This window comes from Pollicipes pollicipes, unplaced genomic scaffold (genome assembly GCF_011947565.3).
Source record: "Pollicipes pollicipes isolate AB1234 unplaced genomic scaffold, Ppol_2.1 Scaffold_4002;HRSCAF=4701_pilon_pilon_pilon, whole genome shotgun sequence".
Classification (NCBI taxonomy): domain Eukaryota; kingdom Metazoa; phylum Arthropoda; class Thecostraca; order Pollicipedomorpha; family Pollicipedidae; genus Pollicipes; species Pollicipes pollicipes.
Window position 1 is genome coordinate 12,185,537 of NW_023596420.1, and position 21,014 is coordinate 12,206,550.

At 59.3% G+C, this 21,014-nt stretch overlaps 3 protein-coding genes across 3 annotated transcripts; 1 reads left to right on the top strand and 2 right to left on the bottom strand.

Moving 5' to 3' along the window:
• Positions 1 to 255: 255 nt before the first annotated feature.
• Positions 256 to 1,889, bottom strand: LOC119093699 (uncharacterized). The gene is made up of 2 exons (XM_037216700.1): positions 1,805 to 1,889; positions 256 to 1,563 (listed from the first exon to the last, which is right to left on the bottom strand). Exon 2 carries the CDS (start codon positions 1,559 to 1,561, stop codon positions 935 to 937), a length of 627 nt encoding a protein of 208 aa, XP_037072595.1. The 5' UTR covers positions 1,562 to 1,563; positions 1,805 to 1,889; the 3' UTR covers positions 256 to 934.
• Positions 1,890 to 4,811: 2,922 nt separating this feature from the next.
• Positions 4,812 to 5,953, top strand: LOC119093768 (uncharacterized). Its single transcript, XM_037216775.1, has 2 exons — positions 4,812 to 4,888; positions 5,167 to 5,953. The coding sequence occupies exon 2, from the start codon at positions 5,169 to 5,171 to the stop codon at positions 5,793 to 5,795; it is 627 nt and encodes a 208-aa protein (XP_037072670.1). The 5' UTR covers positions 4,812 to 4,888; positions 5,167 to 5,168; the 3' UTR covers positions 5,796 to 5,953.
• A 2,673-nt stretch (positions 5,954 to 8,626) lies between these two features.
• On the bottom strand, positions 8,627 to 19,813 carry LOC119093527 (putative ATP-dependent RNA helicase DHX57). The gene is made up of 6 exons (XM_037216486.1): positions 19,760 to 19,813; positions 19,026 to 19,247; positions 17,956 to 18,129; positions 15,752 to 15,896; positions 14,697 to 14,785; positions 8,627 to 9,581 (listed from the first exon to the last, which is right to left on the bottom strand). Exons 1-6 carry the CDS (start codon positions 19,775 to 19,777, stop codon positions 9,435 to 9,437), a joined length of 795 nt encoding a protein of 264 aa, XP_037072381.1. The 5' UTR covers positions 19,778 to 19,813; the 3' UTR covers positions 8,627 to 9,434.
• Between the last annotated feature and the right edge of the window lie 1,201 nt (positions 19,814 to 21,014).

Sequence of the window (21,014 nt, forward strand, 5' to 3'; positions counted from 1 at the left end):
CCACCCCCACCCCCGGCGGCGGGGAGGGACCGCTGGCGAGCGGCGGCCGACCCGTACCTGGCGGCCCTCCGCTCCGCCGCCGCCGCCGCCGGCGCGGCGTTGTCCAACGCCTACGGGGCCGCTATCCAGGAAGGGAATAGGAGGCCATCGCGGCTCTTGAAAACGTGTAATGTGCCGCGAGGTCACCCTACAACTGTCCCGGGGAGCAACAGTTTTTGAGAAAGCTTCATTCAAGAAATTATCCGTCGCCACCGACTTACTTGTTTTATTTGCTCATCATGCACTGTGCTTACACGACAGTTATTCCGCATCACCGCGCCCGGCGCCCACATCTCAATTTCTGTAAATAAAGTGTGGCTCGCTCTTAACTACTGGCATAATTTTAAGTGGAAAACTGCTCTGGACAGCACAATTCTCTGTTTAGTGAATATGACCCCGCAATTGATTGAGTTGATGTTGAAGGTATGTTTTGATTAGATGCATACAATGTGCAGCATACAATAACCTAGGTTAGGTTACATTTGTAGTAGCTGTTGGTTTGAATGATGCATACGCTAATAACATATGAGCACACAAACGAGACATCTTTGGAGTGTTCATTTTCAGCTCGTCCAAGACCTGCGAAAACAGTCGCCCGGCTTATCATTTACCACATCTGATTGACGAGCAAAGGTCTCTGACAGCTGCAGTCTTAAGTCAAAAACATTCTTCCTTGGAAACGCCTTGTGACGCGCTGTCGAACAACTTATTACAAAGGCTCATCAGTTGCATATTCTCGATTTGTATTGCACGTCGTGTCTTCATCTTTGGGGTAATACTTGACAGTCACAGGCGATACACAGCACAAACAGCAAACGAGCCATGAGAGTCCATCCCTCTTCTCAAACCGCGACGAACATTGAGCAATGACTCACGACCATATGATGCAGTGCGTTCAGCGTCCGGTGTTCTGCACCGAGACAGCGCCCGTGTCGGACGTCTCAGAGACGCCATCGACCGTCTCCGTGCGCTGGTTGCTGGCGTTGGCCACGCTCACGCTGCTGCCACTGCCGTGCACGCTGCCGTCGGCGCTGGACGTGACGGACGTGACGCGGGTGAAGCCGTTGACGCCTTCGGACGTGCCGGTCGTCACCGAGCCGTCGGCGGAGCCGGACGCCGCGCCGCCGGGCAGCAGCGCCGGCTTGAACAGCGACGGCCGCTGGAACAGACCGCCGACCGGCAGCAGCACGGCGCCGTTGCTGTCCTGCACCGAGACGGCGTTCGTGTCGGAGGTCCGCTGCACGCCCAGCACGCTCTCGGAGCGGCGCGCGTCGGCGTTGGCCGTGTTGGTGCTGCTGCTGCCCAGACCGTTGGCCTGGCCGCGAACGCTGGAGACGGCCGAGTCGATCTGGTCTCGTCCGAACGCCGTCTCCGAGACGCCGGAGGTGACGGAGCCGTCAGCCTGGCCGGAGGCGTCGCCGCCGACGAACACTGGACGGAACAGCTGCGGCCGCTTGAAGAGGCGCCTACCGTCGGCCGCCGACAAGACGGCGAGCGTGGCCAGCACGGCGAAATACTTCATGGCTGAGAAAGGAGGGACGCCAGTGTTACTGGATACATGGCCGAGCCGTTACGTATACAACCAGTGGAGCTCCGAATGGCGATTTAGCATTTTTGCACGAGTTTCGAGCCCTGTACTTTTTGTAACGCACCATGCTCACCTTAAATGCAAGTATTGTAATAAAATAGCTAATCTAACGCTGGGACAGATGAAGTGAACTCAATACGACTACCAGCTAAATTCGAGAGAAGAAGCTATGCATACCTGATTCTTTGTGTTGAGAGTCACAACACTGTTGATGGCGCCGGTGGGCCGGAGCGTGTGATGGTGTTACGTTGCATGCCGCTGTTTATATGCAGACCGGTCGGCTGCAGGTATTGGGGCATGACGCGACGGGCGCCCCAAGCACCAGAATTGCACAGTCAAGCGGTTGCCTTGCAGAAATCCCTCGCACGGAGGTGTGGCGGTTTCTCAGCCGTATTGAATTCTAGAGGCCAGACGAGCCGCTTGGTATTGCCGTGCTGGAAAAAACCCAGAGCAGTGCGCTTTTACGCTATACGTGGCTACAGGAAAAACCCACACATTTCTCATGTAATCTACGTCTGCGGAACTTCACTTCCACTTGGTTAGCACATGTATGTGCTAGTGACCAGAAGCACTCTGACGCAGGTAGCGGGCTGACCCGCAGTCGGTAGCCAGCAGGTAGCGGGCTGACCCGCAGTCGGTAGCCAGCAGGTAACGGGCTGACCCGCAGTCGGTAGCCAGCAGGTGACGGGCTGACCCGCAGTCGGTAGCCAGCAGGTAGTACCCGAGTCGGTAGCCAGCAGGTGACGGGCTGACCCGCAGTCGTAGCCAGCAGGGTAAGCGGGCTGACCCGCAGTCGGTAGCCAGCAGGTGACGGGCTGACCCGCAGTCTGTAGCCACAGGTAAGCGGGCTGACCCGCAGTCCGGTAGCCAGCAGGTAGCGGGCTGACCCGCAGTCGGTAGCCAGCCGCATCGCCGGGACTTGTTGGCCAATCGGAAAACTGTAGGTCTGGCGGCGAAAAATGAGGGAGATCCCAGCCCGCAACTGTCCATCAGAGGCCCTCTTGCACCGATTGAGAGCCCTGAGGGCAATGAGGGCCCGCCAATTGATCTGCCGACCCCCAAATCTCGAACAGTCCGCCCCGTGGCGGCCTAGGGCCCATTTCCAAAGCCGGGACCGTCCTGGGCCCGCCATTGTCAGTCAGAGGACCATTTGCATTGGTCGCGCTCCCTGAGGCAATGAGGGACCGTTGCGTTGGTCAGGGGGGCACAGTACGCCTAACAGAGGACCCTATGTTGGCGAGGGCACGGGGTCGGCCATGGTTCCGTGTTCTGAATAGGGGCAGGAAAGTGACCCCGAATGTCAGGGGGTCTCTTAAGTTGACCGGGCCCGCTGAAACCGACAGGAGATGAAAATGAAAATGAAAATGAAAGGGTTCATAGTGAGACAGTGAAAGGGCCCTGTGTCAAACGTGGGCCCAAGAACGAACGTGGCCCCGAACCTCCACTCCATTTCGGGCAGAGACCTAATAAATCGAACACGATTCATCTCCCAATTATTGGACCCCCTGCGTCGGCAAGCATCTTTTGACATCAATGAGGGCCGTTGCGTCGATACGAGACCAACTTTTCCGGTCTGAGGACCTTCCGCGTCATGGAGGGGACCAATGCATGATGCATCACTCCCCGGCTTTCGTCTGACCAGGAGACACCGGCCATCGTGTCTCCAGAACAGTGCCCGGCAACGACCCCGGGTGGCAGGTTGAACGGAGATCCTCCTCAACCGCTGACCAGGAAAGGCAATGGGGCCCCTTAGTGGCTTACTTACGGGGCCCCGTGTCCACGAAAGGTAAGGGTCCCCTTATTGTTCAATCCACTGGGACCCTTAATGAACGCATTCGTCGGCATGATGATGTCAAATGAAGAAAGCTGGGGCCCCTGGAAATAAAATGGGCCAAATCAGCTGATTTTTGGGGGTGCCTTTTCACCGGGTGCCCTTCATCAAGCTGTGTGCCGCCCCTCCCCTTCTTACCAAAACTTTGGCCTCTCCCCTGGTATCAGAGAGAGCTTGTGGGCCTTGAGATAGGCTCCTCTCGGGCTTAAGTGTTTAGATGGACCCTCCCCGGGCCAGAGATACCCACTTTCTCTGTCAAAGACGTGGCATATTATAATTTAAGAAGGGCCCTTCTTGAGTCTACGATGGGCCTTATCCAAACCTGACAGGACCCTTCCCACGCCCACGATGGGCCCCACCCAGACCTGCGATGGACCCCTTCTGAGTTTACCGTGGACCTGTCCAGATCAGAGACGGCCCCTTTTGAGTCTACAATCGGCCCTTTCCAGACCGGAGAAGGGTACTTCCCGCACCTGAAACTGTTAAAGAGATTTCCTGCCTTGAAATCGATCCTTTACAGACCTGAGATGTGCTGTCTGCGTTGAATTGGATGCCACACGATAAATGAATCTCTTCCACAAATCCGCCAGGGTCCTAATTTGGACCACCTGACATATGGGGAAAGATAGTTTTGGTTCTCACCTCATACATGGGGCTAGTTTGCCTCGCGAGTACACCACCACTGGCTCCCTGAGCCTTCAATAGGCCCACTCTAGACCAGAGATGGTGGAGACGAGCCGTTTGTGAATTTATGATGGACCCTCTCCAGACTTGAGAGGGCTTTGAGCCTACGATGGGCCCCTTTCCCGACCTGAGACGGGCCCTTTTGAGCTCCCAATGAACCGTTTCCAGGCCAGAGAGGGCCCTTCCGTGCCTGGAAGTGGTGTGAATGTTTCCGTCTTGAAGTGGGCTAATTTCAGCCTGAGATGGGCCCTACGCGGACACGAAACGATCCCCTTTTGAGCTTAAAATGGGCCCTTTCCGGGCCAGACATGGACCATCTGCGCTTGCTTTGGTAACACAGTAAGCAAGTACTAGGGGACCCGAGGGTCCCTCCTACGCCACCTCAAATAATGGGGGGGGGGCAAATATATATTTTATCCCACCCCAAAAGATGGGGGCATTTTGCCCCCCCCCCCCCTCCGGATACACCACCACTGTCCCGGGGTTTTCCAACAGCGTTCGCAGCTGGCGTTAACTGTCAACTTCCAGTAGTCGCGAACGTCTGGGAACCAACGAGCGTGCGTGGGATTTCCACCTGGCAGGCATTGAGCGAGCGTTTCTGCAGCCAGGAGTACTGTCTGAGTCATAGGCGTAACTACACACAGCCACCGTCTGCATATAAAACAGCAGTCTGCACTGCCAAGCCATCACACACCTCTGGCACCCAGCCGCATCAACGACGGTAGCACCTGCTTGCAGAATATCAGGTATGTATGACTCCCCATTCCCAACAGATTAACACCTACATATGCAGCTAAAGGGTGAGGTCTCCGATCATTGCAGCTGCATCACGTCAAATCAACCTCTTTGGATGTTTCGTTCATACACGACGTGTACGTGGTGTGGTATTACAGGTGCATGTTTCAAGTTGCACAACTTGCTGCCCGCAGTTAGAATTGTGTACATCGCCATTCGGAGCCTCACTGGTTGCATACGCAACGCATCGGCCTGGTATGCATTAAAACTGGCGTCCCTCCTTTCTCAGCCATGAAGTATTTCGCCGTGCTGGCCACGCTCGCCGTCCTGTCGGCGGCCGACGGCAGGCGCCTCTTCAAGCGGCCGCAGCTGTTCCGTCCAGTGCTCGTCGGCGGCGACGCCTCCGGCCAAGCCGACGGCTCCGTCACCTCCGGCGTCTCGGAGACGGCGTTCGGACGAGACCAGATCGACTCGGCCGTCTCCAGCGTCCGCGGCCAGGCCAACGGTCTGGGCAGCAGCAGCACCAACACGGCCAACGCCGACACGCGTCACTCCGAGAGCGTGCTGGGCGTGCAGCGGACCTCCGACACGAACGCCGTCTCGGTGCAGGACAGCAACGGGGCCGTGCTGCTGCCGGTCGGCGGTCTGTTCCAGCGGCCGTCGCTGTTCAAGCCGGCGCTGCTGCTCGGCGGCGCGGCGTCCGGCTCCGCCGACGGCTCGGTGACGACCGGCACGTCCGAAGGCGTCAACGGCTTCACCCGCGTCACGTCCGTCACGTCCAGCGCCGACGGCAGCGTGCACGGCAGTGGCAGCAGCGTGAGCGTGGCCAACGCCAGCAACCAGCGCACGGAGACGGTCGATGGCGTCTCTGAGTCGTCCGACACGGGCGCCGTCTCGTTGCAGAACACCCGCCGCTGAACGCTTTGCACATTACTGATACCTGCTACTGTGTAGTGCCAGTCACGTTTCGACAGCCGCGTTATGCTTTAAGTCATGCATCAGGTGCATTGTTTGTAGCTGCATAGTATTATCCCAAGGTGAAATCGTCGAACGAATACAAGGAGTCGGTTTCGGTTTATGCTTGTTCATCATGTCACACAATCTGAGAGCATGACATGACGCTCTCGTGCTCGGCTGACACCATTCTGATGAAACGTGGCTTAAGGGACCGCATCCGCCGAGTGATTTACTACCACCCGCGTTGCTGTGAATCATGTAGTTTTGCTAGTGTATAATCGCGGCGGCAGACAGACCTGCGCGTTAGCAAATCCTCAACGAGATATCAGTCAGACAGATGAAGTGATTCATCGGCCATGAGTCGATTGATGCCGCCCATGTTGTGCGATGCATAGTTCGCCTGGTAATGGCGTCCTCCACATGGCAAATGATGCTGTGCTAGCACAACATAAGGCTGCGGGCACTTGAGGACTGAGACGTGTCATATTCCGACATACATGTCGTAAAGGTGTGAGGGGGGGGGGGGCAGGGGGGCTTAGGCGGCTCGTGGCGGGAAGTTAAAAGGCAGCAAAATGAAATATCACTGAATTCCGGTGTGATCACCAAGGAAAAGTCAGGCTGCGCCCCCAAAACCCTTTCACAGCGGTATCACTTTGATTCTTCCGCAGGACTGGCTGAGCTGCTGACTTGAGCCACCTCAGTGCATTTGAGGAAAAAAGCGGGAATACTGAGCCAATGAAAAGCAGCAAGTGTCAGGACTTTTCGATCACTAGGTACCTAAAAACATCACTATCAATAGCATCACCATAGAGATCACTCGTAAACATGAACTCAATGTTGGAACCGCTCAAATATCATTCTGAATTTTTATTCTGATATCATGGACGCAAATCAAAGTGGTCAAAGTCCGAGGAGAAATCAGGACTTGAAGGAGGGTCAAGTCAACTTTGTTGGCTCCGACACCCAACCGAATTCAAGCAGTCATATCCCTGTCCTTACAAACACAAACATGCCCGTGATGCGGCACACCGCATTGCTTGGCTACGCGGCCAACATTATGCGCAAGCTGCCATGCAACAGGCCGTGACCAACGAGGGTGCAGCCAACATGAGGCTAGCAGGACAGAAGCGCTTGTAAAACCCTTTTAAGAACATTGCGTTGGTGAATATCAGCATGCCATGACGTCGCCACGGCTGTTTTAAAGGGAGTTTTCCAAGTTTATATGGAGTTTTTAACTGAAAAAGCCATTTTGAAGATTATTTGATGCGGTTCACATCCCTGCTCTCCTTTAGACCTAAAGCCCTCCAGTTTCCGAGCTACACGCCCGCAAAGCTGTGCAGGCCATTTCGTGCAGACTATTTCAAGGCCATTCAAGCATATGTGACGCCATAGCAACGTTATTCTAAGCCTACCAACCCACAGGTCAGGCGTTGTTCATGGCCAGGAAGAATATTATGGTCCAGCCATCCGTGGGCACGATTTCCAAATATTTTGGACGTCAATTGCCCTCAATCAATGCTGAGCAGGGGGTGCAATCTTCAATCACGAATCACGTTTTTGTTGTTTGGATCGAAGCCCTTTCGGCCAGAATCGATCATTTTAGAGCAATGGGCTGAAAGAGAATGTATAACGGAGGGGCAGGACTACATGCGCCTGGAGGCCAAGCGCCGAGCTTTAGCCGGCGTGGAGACCTCTCCGCGGGGCGTGTGCTGGCGCCCGATCGGGGTCCCCTCCACGAGGTCTCTCGGCCCACTCGCGGCTGACGCATGCAGCCGACACGACGGGGCGTCGACATGATGTACGATAAAGCTAGAAAGAGAAGAGGGTTGGATAATCACGTTTTGTGCTACATAACATTAAGAGTTGGACATGGTTTCTTACCTTGCGGTGATTACAGATATAATACTTGGTATCGTCTAACTTACGAATAATACCCTAGCCGAGTATGTGAATACAAGTAAACATATTAAACTCACGGATAAAAATATAAAAAAGCACCACGAGAAAGGGCCAAAACACGAGTGCATAACGATATTTGGCTCAGCAAATACTTCCACAACGGCCATTGCCATCCATAGGGGAGTTTAAGGTACTGCAAATGATAGGGTGGCAATTACGCGGGGCTAAGTTGACAGCACCTCGATGCCAACTACTAAATATATAAGTTACTAAACACAATAATATAATTACGTGGCCAAATTGTACTGTTGACAGCAATCTTTTCCACTTTACGGAATACTTATAATTACAGGTGAGTTTACGTCAAATCTGATGCCTGCTTCAACATCTACATATGTGGAGCATTCCCTTTCAGACCATAATTACTTGGACGTAGACGGGGCGGGGGCGCAGCAAATGTTGCCCTATGAGCGCGGGGAGGGGGAGGGGGGGGGGTGGGGGGTGGGGTGGGGTGGGGTGGTAGAGCTCGGTTAACGCGCATCACACCGATTTCTAACTTTTTGTCGGTAGCCATCCATGGTGAAAAAAGACATCCAGGCCTAAGGGGTGGGAGCGGCACCCATGCCATTCGCTGTGCCCTGTATGGCAGAACAGACCCACGGAGTCACGCACCACGCGTGCTAGCCATGGTTAGCAGCAGGCTGCACGAGAGGCCGGTGGGTGAAGTGTCTGCAACGCTAGCTGACCTGCTGACACCGCTGGATCAGTGGGTCACGTCCAGTCCTCCGCGTGGTGGTGGTGGTGGGAAGAAGGAACTGCACAGCCATGCGTCAGTCACTTCATCTCTCTTCTGATGCGCAGTGGAGGTCGCATTTGCCCAATAAAAGCTCAGCTCACCGTCCCCTGTCTCCTATTCTCGTCCTCCGAACGCGCTCTATCCAGTTGAAAGTTGTCTATTTAAGTTATCGCTTTCTCTGTACAACAAGGCTCCCACACGAGTATAAAACTAACAAACAAAGCAGTCGTCACAGCATATCACGTTAGCCGGTGTGAGCTACAACACAACATGGGAGCAGCGACCACGCCCACTTACGCGACCGGTGGTCCTCCAACCCAAACCCATGACATCACAACCCGACGCGTCAAACACCAATCAGCACCTCTCCAGCGCTCCCGCAGCACCTACCAGCAGCGTAAGTGCACTTAGCATCAACAGCAGAGACTCGATCCACTGGGAAGACCTCAAAGTGTCACCATGAGCGGCAGGCGCACGTACCGTGGGTCCAGGATTCCCTTACCCAGCCATCCAGGCGCTGCTAGAAGCCCCGAACATCACTCGCAAAGCGCCAGTATGCAGACACCGTCATCGCATCCAGCCATCATGATGCGCGACTGCAACGACAGGTCAGCATCGCCCTGGTCTGACCCACGTCACCCCACAGAGCGGCTTCCCTCGAGAGGCCGGACGGCATTCTGACGTCACTGGAGCGACACGTCATGGCAGTGTAGAGACGTCACCACCGTCAGAACAGCGGCCGCCGATGTCAGTGGCCTGACCTCGTCAGCCTGGCGGGCAGTGTCGAGGTCACACCATCGCCAAACCGGCGGCGGACATCCGCCTTCTAACGGCAGCGGCCGGCGCTCCCGCTCCCGCTCGCGCTCCCCGAGCGGCGCCGACATCGGCCGCGCCGGCGGCGGGCGTCAGTGCTCCGACATGAGCAGGCTCACGATGGTGGCGATCACGCGGCGGCTGCGCGGGCAGGCGGCCAGATCCAGCGCCGGCGTCTCGATCTTCTCGGCCAGCAGCCGGTCCAGCTCGCCGCGCAGCTCCTTCAGCAGCGCCGCGATCTGCCGGTGACAGCGCACAGCACGGCGTCGGACGGCGTCACACACCAGTGCTGCCACTTGGCCCGCGATGTCGCCAGCATCAGCGCCAGACGTATCCGCTCTTACGCGGCAGCGTCGGCAGGCTGGCCGCGGTGCCGTCCGCCTGCATTGTCACGCAGTCTAGAGGCCGGCACGAGCCTCGCGAACACATTGCTTTCAGCCACCGCGCACGGCGTACCTGACGGCACGACGGTACAGCCCAGGGCTGTCAGCACTGGCGACAAATCTCCAGATTGGCGATTTTCACCAGAACACTTTGCGAGGAAATCAACAGTCGGTGTTGATAACGTATAGTGTATCGTCTAACAGTATTAACCATTTTAATTCCAACAGAACACCTGGCTTTGGTAACCTGAGCCTTATAATGCATGGTGGGTGGGAAGTGCTTGTTGCCTTCGGCCTAAGCCCACAGCTCAGTAGCGCGACTCTCACTCAACGAATAACTGTGCATTCGGCTTTTGCGTCAGACGGGACCGTGGACCCATGTCTTTCGTGCCTATAACGCTACGGAGGGTGCCCGTGCCAGGCATGCCCTCTATGCCCAGATGACAGCAAATCCCTGCATAATGGTCACGCCAAACAGTCCGCTTTCTCTGGACCCGAGGTGCCATGGAACACAAGTTCTCGCGCCACTACGAGGAGCTGCTGCCGAAACAGCTTCCGGTGCAACTGCTCATATTTCATAAATGGCAACACATTAGCGAATACTGTTGCAGCTTTTAATGCCTGAAATGCATGTTTTAACGCAGCAGATAACTTTAGGAACGAAAAACGTGAAATTTGTGGTTCTTCGCCAACGTAACGATACAACTGGCGATTTCTTTACGAACATGGCGACAATGACACTTGACCTTGGCAACCCCGTTGTGGCCACGGCTCTGGCTCAGATACTGTCCTGACCCACATGCTGTCCTCATGGAGCGAACTGGGCGAGCTTGCCGGCACGCTAGCTGTTACTTGCCACTTCATGTCATGAGAGCATGCATCGGAGCCGTGACCCGAGCTGATCACCTCGCTCAAACCCGGAGGTCAGTACGACGCATGCCCACGAGTGACATGAAGGCCGGGGACCGTCGGGATCACGCGAGCATCCCCTCCCCCTCCCCCTGAGACTCCGCGACACGCTGACGTCGCCCAACACACCTACCCCCCTCCCCCCATCCACGGCATCCCAGCCCGGTCCCCCTCCCCCTGAGACTCCGCGACACGCTGACGTCGCCCAACACACCTGCCCCCCTTCCCCCCATCCACGGCATCCCAGCCCGGTCCCCCTCCCCCTCCCCCTGAGACTCCGCGACACGCTGACGTAGCCCAACACACCTACCCCCCCCCCCCATCCACGGCATCCCAGCCCGGCCCCCCTCCCCCTCCCCCTGAGACTCCGCGACACGCTGATGTCACCCAACACACCTACCCCCACCATCCACGGCGTTCTGGCCCGGTCACCCTCCCCCTGAGACTCCGCGACACGCTGATGTCACCCAACACACCTACCCCCCCCCCCATCCACGGCATCCCAGCCCGGTCCCCCTCCCCCCCCCCCCCGAGACTCCGCGACACGCTGATGTCACCCAACACACCTACCCCCACCATCCACGGCGTTCTGGCCCGGTCACCCTCCCCCTGAGACTCCGTGACATGCTGATGTCACCCAACACACCTACCCCCCGCCATCCACGGCGTTCTGGCCCGGTCACCCTCCCCCTGAGACTCCGTGACACGCTGTCACCCGACACACCTACCCCCGCCATCCACGGCGTCCCGACCCGGTCACCCTCCCCCCCTCCCCCTGAGACTCCGCGACACGCTGATGTCACCCAACACACCTACCCCCACCCATCCACGGCGTTCTGGCCCGGTCACCCTCCCCCTGAGACTCCGCGACGCGCTGATGTCACCCAACACACCTACCCCCCCCCCATCCACGGCATCCCAGCCCGGTCCCCCTCCCCCCCCCCCCCGAGACTCCGCGACACGCTGATGTCACCCAACACACCTACCCCCACCATCCACGGCGTTCTGGCCCGGTCACCCTCCCCCTGAGACTCCGTGACATGCTGATGTCACCCCAACAACACTACCCCCGCCATCCACGGCGTTCCTGGCCCGGTCACCCTCCCCCTGAGACTCCGTGACACGCTGTCACCCGACACACCTACCCCCGCATCCACGGCGTCCCGACCCGGTCACCCTCCCCCCCCCCCCCAAGACTACCGCGACACGCTGATGTCACCCAACACACCTACCCCCGCCATCCACGGCGTCCCGGCCCGGTCACCCTCCCCCCCCCCCTGAGACTCCGTGACATGCTGATGTCGCCTAACACACCTACCCCCACCATCCACGGCGTTCTGGCCCGGTCACCCTCCCCCCCCCCCCCCTGAGACTCCGTGACATGCTGATGTCGCCTAACACACCTACCCCCGCCATCCACGGCATCCCCCAGAGACGCAGGCTGTCACCAGGCCGCTGGCATGCGCACCAATCAGCAACAGCGCAAGTCCAGCGGATGTGGGGCCACCCCGACGTTCCCATCCATTTCAAACATCGAGCGAGGCAATTCACATAGGTGACCTTTTACGTCCGCGAGTTACCGCTTAACACGGGTTAGGGGTCAATTGCCTCCCCCCCCAAGTTTTCCGAAATGGTTTCCGAACGGCACGGCGTAGCCGCACCACATTTTGCGTAAATGTAGGCAACCCAATAGCAGACGGTGTGGTATCATATAATCAGACGTTCCTTGTAAGGTTGCTGACCTACGGCAGGTCAAAGTCAGGTCATGGATTCAGCGGTCAATTTCTAAGGAATCGTTCAATCTGATGAAACAACGGAGTGTTAGACGAAGCCGTATATCTCTGTGATACTTTCTCTGGTAAGACAACAATTTGATGACCAAATTCCTTGACCCAGGGTCAGGTATGAAGGCCACACCAAGTCAAACCCAGCCTGTTTTATTGCTCTAGGGCTTGCTGTAAGGGGTGGTTTCTGGCCATCATTACGAATTTTTATAGCGGGAACCGCATTAGACATCTTCCATGAACTATTTATAGCTCAGAATAGGTCGCTGACCTAGAATGACTCAGATCAGCATTTCGTTTTTAGGAACATACTACCTACCTTAATATTTGTCGCTTACTCAAATGCTAAACTCAAAGCAGTCTTCTATAATTTTGGTCACTACGACCTTCGAAAGGTCAAACAAAGTCACGGACCTTGAACGAGCATGCGATCTTTCTCTCAGAACAGGTATCTAGGCTCTGGGGACACTCTGAAGACCAACTTGAGTTTTGACCTTGTTTGACCTTATTTAACCCGAAGGTCACGACCTAGGAACCTTAAACTTCGACCTAAGTAAGTTAACGTCCAAGCCAACAAACCCTGTGAACTTGGCGTCTCAAGCTCTCTTAGTTCCTGAGATCTCAAGGGGGTCAGATTGACCATCACCCGATCGAAAAGTAGCCAACCGGCCGCCAGGGCGCGTGTTAAAACTGAAATGATGACACGAGCCACAAATGACACGAGGGCGCCATCACATCAGAGCATTATCGGATACGTACACATATCACCTATCGAGAGCAGTCCATATATAAAGAGTCTAACCTGCACAACGTTCGGCCTGATATTCGAGGCTATTCATTCAGTGAGATATTCAGGACTATTCAATGAACTGCACACAAACAGTCGTAACGCGTGAAGTATTTTTTTGCAGTTAACAGGCCAGCCTCACGCAGAAAAAATATCCGATTTTCAACTACCGCTGCTGATCCATCTTGGACACCAATGAAGTGATACGAAGCCGTTCAGTGGTCTTGTAAGTTCCGTAAATGTTTATACGAGAGCAGAGCACAAAAACGGCAAATAACGTCAGACCAGGCCAGATGGTGTGCTGGCAATCTCGGGCCGAACATGAGTCAAACAAGTCAAATTCCGGGGCATTTAGCTGCTAGTCAACATGGAGTTTGAAAGCCAGGGTTTTATCCATAATCAGAGCAACGCCTTCAGAATGCGCCCGCACCGACGGGCTTCGCCAGCCGCGGCGAGCTGGACAGCCCTTCCTGAGCGCTGCAGGGTCACCTGGCAACGCAAGCCTCCTCGCTGCCGGCTCCCACCCGAGGCGAACCGGCTCCCGCCCGAGGCGAGCTGGCTCCCGCCCGAGGCGAACCGACTCCCGCCCGAGGCGAGCCGGCGCCCGCCCGAGGCGAGCCGGCGCCCGCCCGAGGCGAGCCGGCTCCTGTCCGAGGCGAGCCGGCTCCCGCCCGAGGCGAGCCGGCTCCCGCCCGAGGCGAGCCGGCTCCCGCCCGAGGCGAGCCGGCGCCCGCCCGAGGCGAGCCGGCTCCTGTCCGAGGCGAGCCGGCGCCCACCCGAGGCGAGCCGGCGCCCGCCCGAGGCGAGCCGGCGCCCGCCCGAGGCGAGCCGGCTCCCTCCCGAGGCGAGCCGGCGCCCGCCCGAGGCGAGCCGGCGCCCACCCGAGGCGAGCCGGCGCCCACCCGAGGCGAGCCGGCGCCCGCCCGAGGCGAGCCGGCGCCCACCCGAGGCGAGCCGGCGCCCGCCCGAGGCGAGCCGGCGCCCGCCCGAGGCGAGCCGGCGCCCGCCCGAGGCGAGCCGGCGCCCGCCCGAGGCGAGCCGGCGCCCGCCCGAGGCGAGCCGGCGCCCGCCCGAGGCGAGCCGGCGCCCACCCGAGGCGAGCCGGCGCCCGCCCGAGGCGAGCCGGCGCCACCCGAGGCGAGCCGGCGCCCGCCCGAGGCGAGCCGGCTCCTGTCCGAGGCGAGCCGGCGCCCGCCCGAGGCGAGCCGGCTCCCGCCCGAGGCGAACCGGCTCCTGTCCGAGGCGAGCCGGCGCCCACCCGAGGCGAGCCGGCGCCCGCCCGAGGCGAGCCGGCGCCCGCCCGAGGCGAGCCGGCTCCTGTCCGAGGCGAGCCGGCGCCCCACCCGAGGCGAGCCGGCGCCCCGCCCGAGGCGAGCCGGCGCCCGCCCGAGGCGAACCGGCTCCTGTCCGAGGCGAGCCGGCGCCCACCCGAGGCGAGCCGGCGCCCGCCCGAGGCGAGCCGGCGCCCGCCCGAGGCGAGGCGAGACCTACCGTCTGCGTGGGACAGGTGAGCTTGATCCAGCCCTCGTCCAGCGAGACGATGTACTCGCTGCCGTGCCGCTCCACCTCGATGCCGTTGCCTGGGGGGCCGGGCAGCGCCGTCATCAGTCGGGCGCAGCGCGCGCGGACCGGGCGGCAGACACCGGCCACGGTCAGCCGCGCTCGTCACGACAGCAGGGCACGCTGAGTGTAGGGCCAGGAGTGGGCAGACGCGTGACCAGGTCATGGACATGAGCCCCCGCATCGGATGTCTGAGGCTCGAATCCCAGATGCTCCTTTATCGGGGGATTACCGTAAATTGCGTTAAAGGATCCTCCGGGATATGACATCGCTTCTGGTTTTTCCAAGGGATCTCTAGGGATCTTGGACGCTTCTTAGACTTATGTCAAAGAATTCATTTGATTCTTCGTTTTTTGTTCTTTTATCAAGGGCTCATTCAAATTTGCAGCAAAGATTCCTCTGGGATATGACAGTACTTTTATATTTGCCAAGGAATCTTTCTGGGTCTTGGACACTTCTCAGCATTTTGTTGAAAAATTATACTGATTCATAACACTTACATCAATTTGCAAAATCATCCTTCAGTATCTTCGATCTTTAGGTGGATCCGGACACATGTCTTGCCATAGGCCACATGTTCACGAAACGGATACCCTGAACTTTGGCGCGGTAAACAAACGATGCATTACGATGAAGAGCTATCGGCGAGAGCGAGAACTTCTAAAACTGGTCAAAACAGACCTATTCAGAAATATACCGCTACGTTGTCAACACAGGGCCTCACACGGGGTTTCACCGACAAGCGGAGGCATGCGTCTACAAAAGCAGGCCCAGTCCAAAGCTAGGCATACCGACAACGTGGTGCAGAAAAACACTAAGCAGTTCAAAAGAGCTCGATACGTCTCACTAGAAGCACAATGATTCCGTCGAATACATAACAAGGTGACCATCAATCACCTTCCACGCCTCAAGCCTCCAACCCATCCGTAGCCCTGCCGGGCGTCGGACACGTCCGGAGCGGGCGCCCGCCGACTGGCGGCACGTACCGGCGAACAGGAGCAGCGGGTAGACGGGCACCATGCAGCACTCGCGGATGAAGACCCGCGACGTCTTCACCTTCTCGTTGTAGACGAGGTAGGGCGATTCGAACCGGCTCACCTTGGCATTCACTGACACTGGATGGATGAACACCTGAGAGAGGAGGTCACATGAACACCTGAGAGAGGAGGTCACATGAACACCTGTGGGAGGAGGTCACATGAACAACTGGGAGAAGGGGTCGCATGAACACCTGTGGGAGGAGGTCACATGAACAACTGGCGGAGGAGGTCACATGAACAACTGGGGAAGGAGGTCACATGAACACCTGGGGAAGGAGGTCACATGAACAACTGGGAGGAGAGGTCGCATGAACACCTGTGGGAGGAGGTCACATGAACAACTGGCGGAGGAGGTCACATGAACAGCTGGGGAAGGAGGTCACATGAACACCTGGGGAAGGAGGTCACATGAATAACTGGCGGAGGAGGTCTTATGAACACATGGGAGAGGAGGTCACATGAACACCTGGGGAAGTTCACATGAACACCCGAGGAAGGAGGTCGCATGAACACATGGGGAAAGTCACATGAACACCTGGGGGAGAAGGTCACGTGAACACATAGGGAAGGAGATCACATGAACATCTGGGGAAGGAAGTGACTTGAACACCTGGCCGAGGCCGGTTGAATACCTAGGCATAGGGGTCAGATGACCGCCAAGGTACGGAGATGGGAGAACACCAGACACTGAGGTCACATGAACACCCAGGAACAGAGGTTGGGCGAACAACTAAGAAAAAGGCCAGATGAACACCTAGGGACAGATGTCACATGGACATCTCGCAAAATGGACGCCGGGTGAACACCCAAAACAGAGGTCGGGTGAGCACCTAGAAGAGAGGTCGGGTGTACATCCAGAACAGAGGTCGGGTGAACAACTGGGACGGAGGTCGGGGCGGAGATCGCCCAAGGTGGAGATCACCTAAGGCGGAGATCGGGCGAACACTTCAAGAGCCCCAGCCCTCTAGTCCTGAAGCGTCCGGGATGTCCTGCATCACCCGAAACGTTTAGCTCCTGTTTATTGTAAACTTAACTGATACATATGAACTTTTTTACATGATGTCAAAAAAACACTAGAGAGCACGCAGGGTATGTGTACCACATCGCCAAATGCCTAATAACCGTAAGACAACTGTGGAACTGCCCAATATGGCCAGATAGCAAACGTTGGCAAACAAAGCTATGTGTTGACAATCGTAACGCGTTTGAAACCTTCGACGCCAGTCTGGCTGCAATTCGTTCCCGAACCTAGCCGCAATTTGTCCGCTACACTATCCGACACTTTACATTCATTTTTACATTCATCTTTGTTTCGGGCACTTCTCAGTCAAAACAACAACTACGACGCACTACCACGTTCATCGTCGTCGGCTAGGCCAGCCATGTCCTTTCAGACGCGCCTCAAGGCGAATCATCCCCTCTAAATCCGCCACAATCACGCCCGCCCCGTTGGACGACCTCTACAGGCCCGCCACGACTACGCCCGCCCCGCTGGGCGACCCCACAGGCCGGCCACGACCAAGCCCGCCCCGCTGGACGATCCCACAGGCCCGTCACGACCAAGCCCGCCCCGCTGGACGACCCCACAGGCCCGTCACGACCAAGCCCGCCCCGCTGGGCCACCCCACAGGCCCGTCACGACCAAGCCCGCCCCGCTGGGCGACCCCACAGGCCCGTCACGACCAAGCCCGCCCCGCTGGGCGACCCCACAGGCCCGCCCCGTTGGGCTACCCCCACAAGCCCGCCACGACCAAGCCAGCCCCACTGGACGACCCCACAGGCCCGCCACGACCAAGCCAGCCCCGCTGGGCCACCCCACTGGCCCGTCATGACCAAGCCCGCCCCGCTGGGCCACCCCGCAGGCCCGCCCCGCTGGGCGACCCCACAGGCCCGTCACGACCAAGCCCGCCCCGCTGGGCGACCCCAGAGGCCGGCCACGACCAAGCCCGCCCCGCTGGGCGACCCCACAGGCCCGCCACGACCAAGCCCGCCCCGCTGGGCCACCCCACAGGCCCGCCACGACCAAGCCCGCCCCGCTGGGCGACTCCACAGGCCCCAGCCAGTCTGCCGGCCCCGCCGCTGCCGCCTGGAGGGGCGTCAGAAGGGCGCGTCTCGGCCACGTCTCGAGCGGGACCTCGGCGCCGACTCACATAACCGTCCTCCTTGGTCTTGAACTTGAGCTCGGCGTGTTTGGTGTCCTTGGCCATGACGCCGCCCTCGCTCTTGGTGTAGGTGGCCTCGGGCGTCAGCACCTTGACCAGGTTGGGGTACAGGGCCGCGCAGAGCAGCGCCGACAGCAGGCGGTTGCTCTCGTTGTCGTTCAGCTGCGCCACGTCAGGTGACGGGTGTCAGTTTGTAGAGAACACGTCTTCGGTGTCAGGCACTGTGACCGATGCGTGAGCGACTCCGATCACCCCTCCCCCCTCCCCGATCGATTTTGCACTGATGACACTATGTGGTGGCAACCGTGACAGTAACAAGGGACGGGACAAACGCACGCATTAGGCCCGTGTGGCATTGAACACAATCAGCATAAAACAGGGGTGGATTGTGGCGCAGCCCATCCTGGCAAGAACCCTGGCGCCTTGCAAGCGCCGGCGTCTCTCCGTCACTGCCTGAATTCTCTCGCGTCGTCTCCGGGCGGTCCCAGTCTCCACTGCCGTCTGCGGGCGGCCCCAGTCTCCCTGCCGTCTCCGGGCAGCCCCAGTCTCCCTGGCGTCTCCGGGCAGCCCCAGTCTCCCTGCCGTCTCCGGGCGGTCCCAGTCTCCCCTGCCGTCTCCGAGCAGCCCCAGTCTCCCTGCCGTCTCCGGGCAGCCCCAGTCTCCACTGCCGTCTCCGGGCAGCCCCAGTCTCCCTGCCGTCTCCGGGCAGCCCCAGTCTCCACTGCCGTCTCCGGGCAGCCCCAGTCTCCACTGCCGTCTCCGGGCAGCCCCAGTCTCCCTGCCGTCTCCGGGCAGCCCCAGTCTCCCTGCCGTCTCCGGGCAGCCCCAGTCTCCCTGCCGTCTCCGGGCAGCCCCAGTCTCCCTGCCGTCTCCGGGCAGCCCCAGTCTCCCTGCCGTCTCCGGGCAGCCCCAGTCTCCACTGCCGTCTCCGGGCAGCCCCAGTCTCCACTGCCGTCTCCGGGCAGCCCCAGTCTCCACTGCCGTCTCCGGGCAGCCCCAGTCTCCCCTGCCGTCTCCGGGCAGCCCCAGTCTCCCTGGCGTCTCCGGACGGCTCTCACCTCGGGTCCGGTGGCCTGCAGCACCCCGTCGCCGCGGCCGCGGCCGCACCGCTCCAGCTGCCGCGCCGTTAGGCCGGCTCGCACAAACCCAATGCCGCTCAGCAGCTCCACGAACTGGTGCTTCATACTGGCCAGCATCTCCAGCGTCTTCACTTGCAGGAAGTTCTCCTGTGCGAAGTTGTAGCCGGCTCCGTGTGAGCGTTCGGCCGCCTCCCGCCAGCCCTGCGGCGGACGCAAGGTCAGGTCAGGTCAGGTCAGGTCAGGTCATGTCAGGTCAGGCCAGGCCGGAGCGGGTCGGGGTAAGGTCCGGTCCAATGCATGGCACGTGCGCAAGGTAGAGCAGAGCGCTGTTGTCGCCCAATCGACATCGGTCTGGCGCACCCGGTACCCACTATGTCGGACCTACTACCCATAGCATAGTCCGCTGCACCCCTGCACCCGTTGGACCGTCCACTGTAGCCAGCACTCGTTGCCCCCAGCTTGCCACACAGGCACCGTCGTCGCCGACCGGCCGAGGCCTGCAGTACCCGGCGCCGTCGCTGCCGACCGGCCGAGGCCTGCAGTGCCCGGTCGGCACCGTCGCCGCCGGCCGGCTAAGGCCTGCAGTACCCGGCGCCGTCCCTGCCGACCGGCCGAGGCCTGCAGTGCCCGGTCGGCACCGTCGCCGCGGCCGGCCGAGGCCCGCCGTACCCGGTCGGCAACCGTCGCCGCCGGCCGGCCGAGGCCCGCCGTACCCTGTAGCCGTTGAGCATAGTGAGCTGATCGCTGTTGCCGGCGGCGAAGCGCCTGCGGCGAGCGTCGGCCTCCGGCGCGGCGCAGGATTTGACGTCGTGGATCACGCGAACGGCGCACGACCTGCGAGCGGAAGCTTGAGGCAGGCGGCGATCGTGGTGACGGCGTCCATCCAGCCACCGAAACACGGCTTCCCAGCAGCACCGCAGCTTTTGCCGATCCTGCCGACAGATAGCAGCACGGACGGACGTCAGAGGGGACGACCGGCGGTGGACGGGTGGATAGCGTCGGAGGCGGCGGCGGAGACGGCAACTAGTGACGGCCCACGAGAGGGCGGCCGAGGTGGATCACCGAAGCGGTCACGTCACAAGCCCAGACACGGGCGTCAGGGACACTGAAGAGACTGTCAACAACTCCGTCGGTCGGTCAGCGCGCGGCAGCCCTGCCAGCCCCTGCCCCGCCGGCGGCGCCAGCCCCCTTCCCCCCCCCCACACACCCTTGACTCGCCGGCGGTGCCAGCCCGCCCCCCTACACATACACCCCCAACCCGCTGGCGGTGCTAGCCCGCCCCCCTACACATACAACTCTAACCCGCTGGCGGTGCTAGCCCCCCCCCTACACATACACCCCTAACCCGCTGGCGGTGCTAGCCCCCCCCCACACACCCTTGACCCCCGGCGGCACCAGCCCCCCCCCTCACACACCCTTGACCCGCCGGCGGCACCAGCCCCCCTCCCCACACACACACACATCCCAAACACTGACCACCTTCCCCGGCTGAGCACGGACCAGTGCTACATTTTTAATCCGGCATCCTGAACTGGAGGATTACGATTCTCATAAATTGATTATATAGAAGTGAAATAAAGCTACTGAGTTCGATTTCAGACGTTTCAGCTTTAAGACATGCGATATGAAAATATAGCAACTGAAGCAACACATCAGTCTTTAGACCAGCATCACATAGAGCGCCACGTCAAAAGGTGTAAAATCTCAGCCCAAGGAAGCAGCATGCCACCTTCTCCATATGGGTCTAATCTCGCAGGGTGACACTTATTCCAAACAGAATAAGCCCTCTCACCACCGACCACGGTCCCAGCTCCTCTCTAACCACTCCCTGATAGTGGACGACCCTCCCCCCTCCCTGAGCGGACCACTGACCTGACATCAACCGGCAGGGCGGACACGTGATAGCCGAGTGCTGTCATCTGGCCCTGTTGATCTAGCGCGCCCAGCTCCTCCAGCCGACGCACGGCT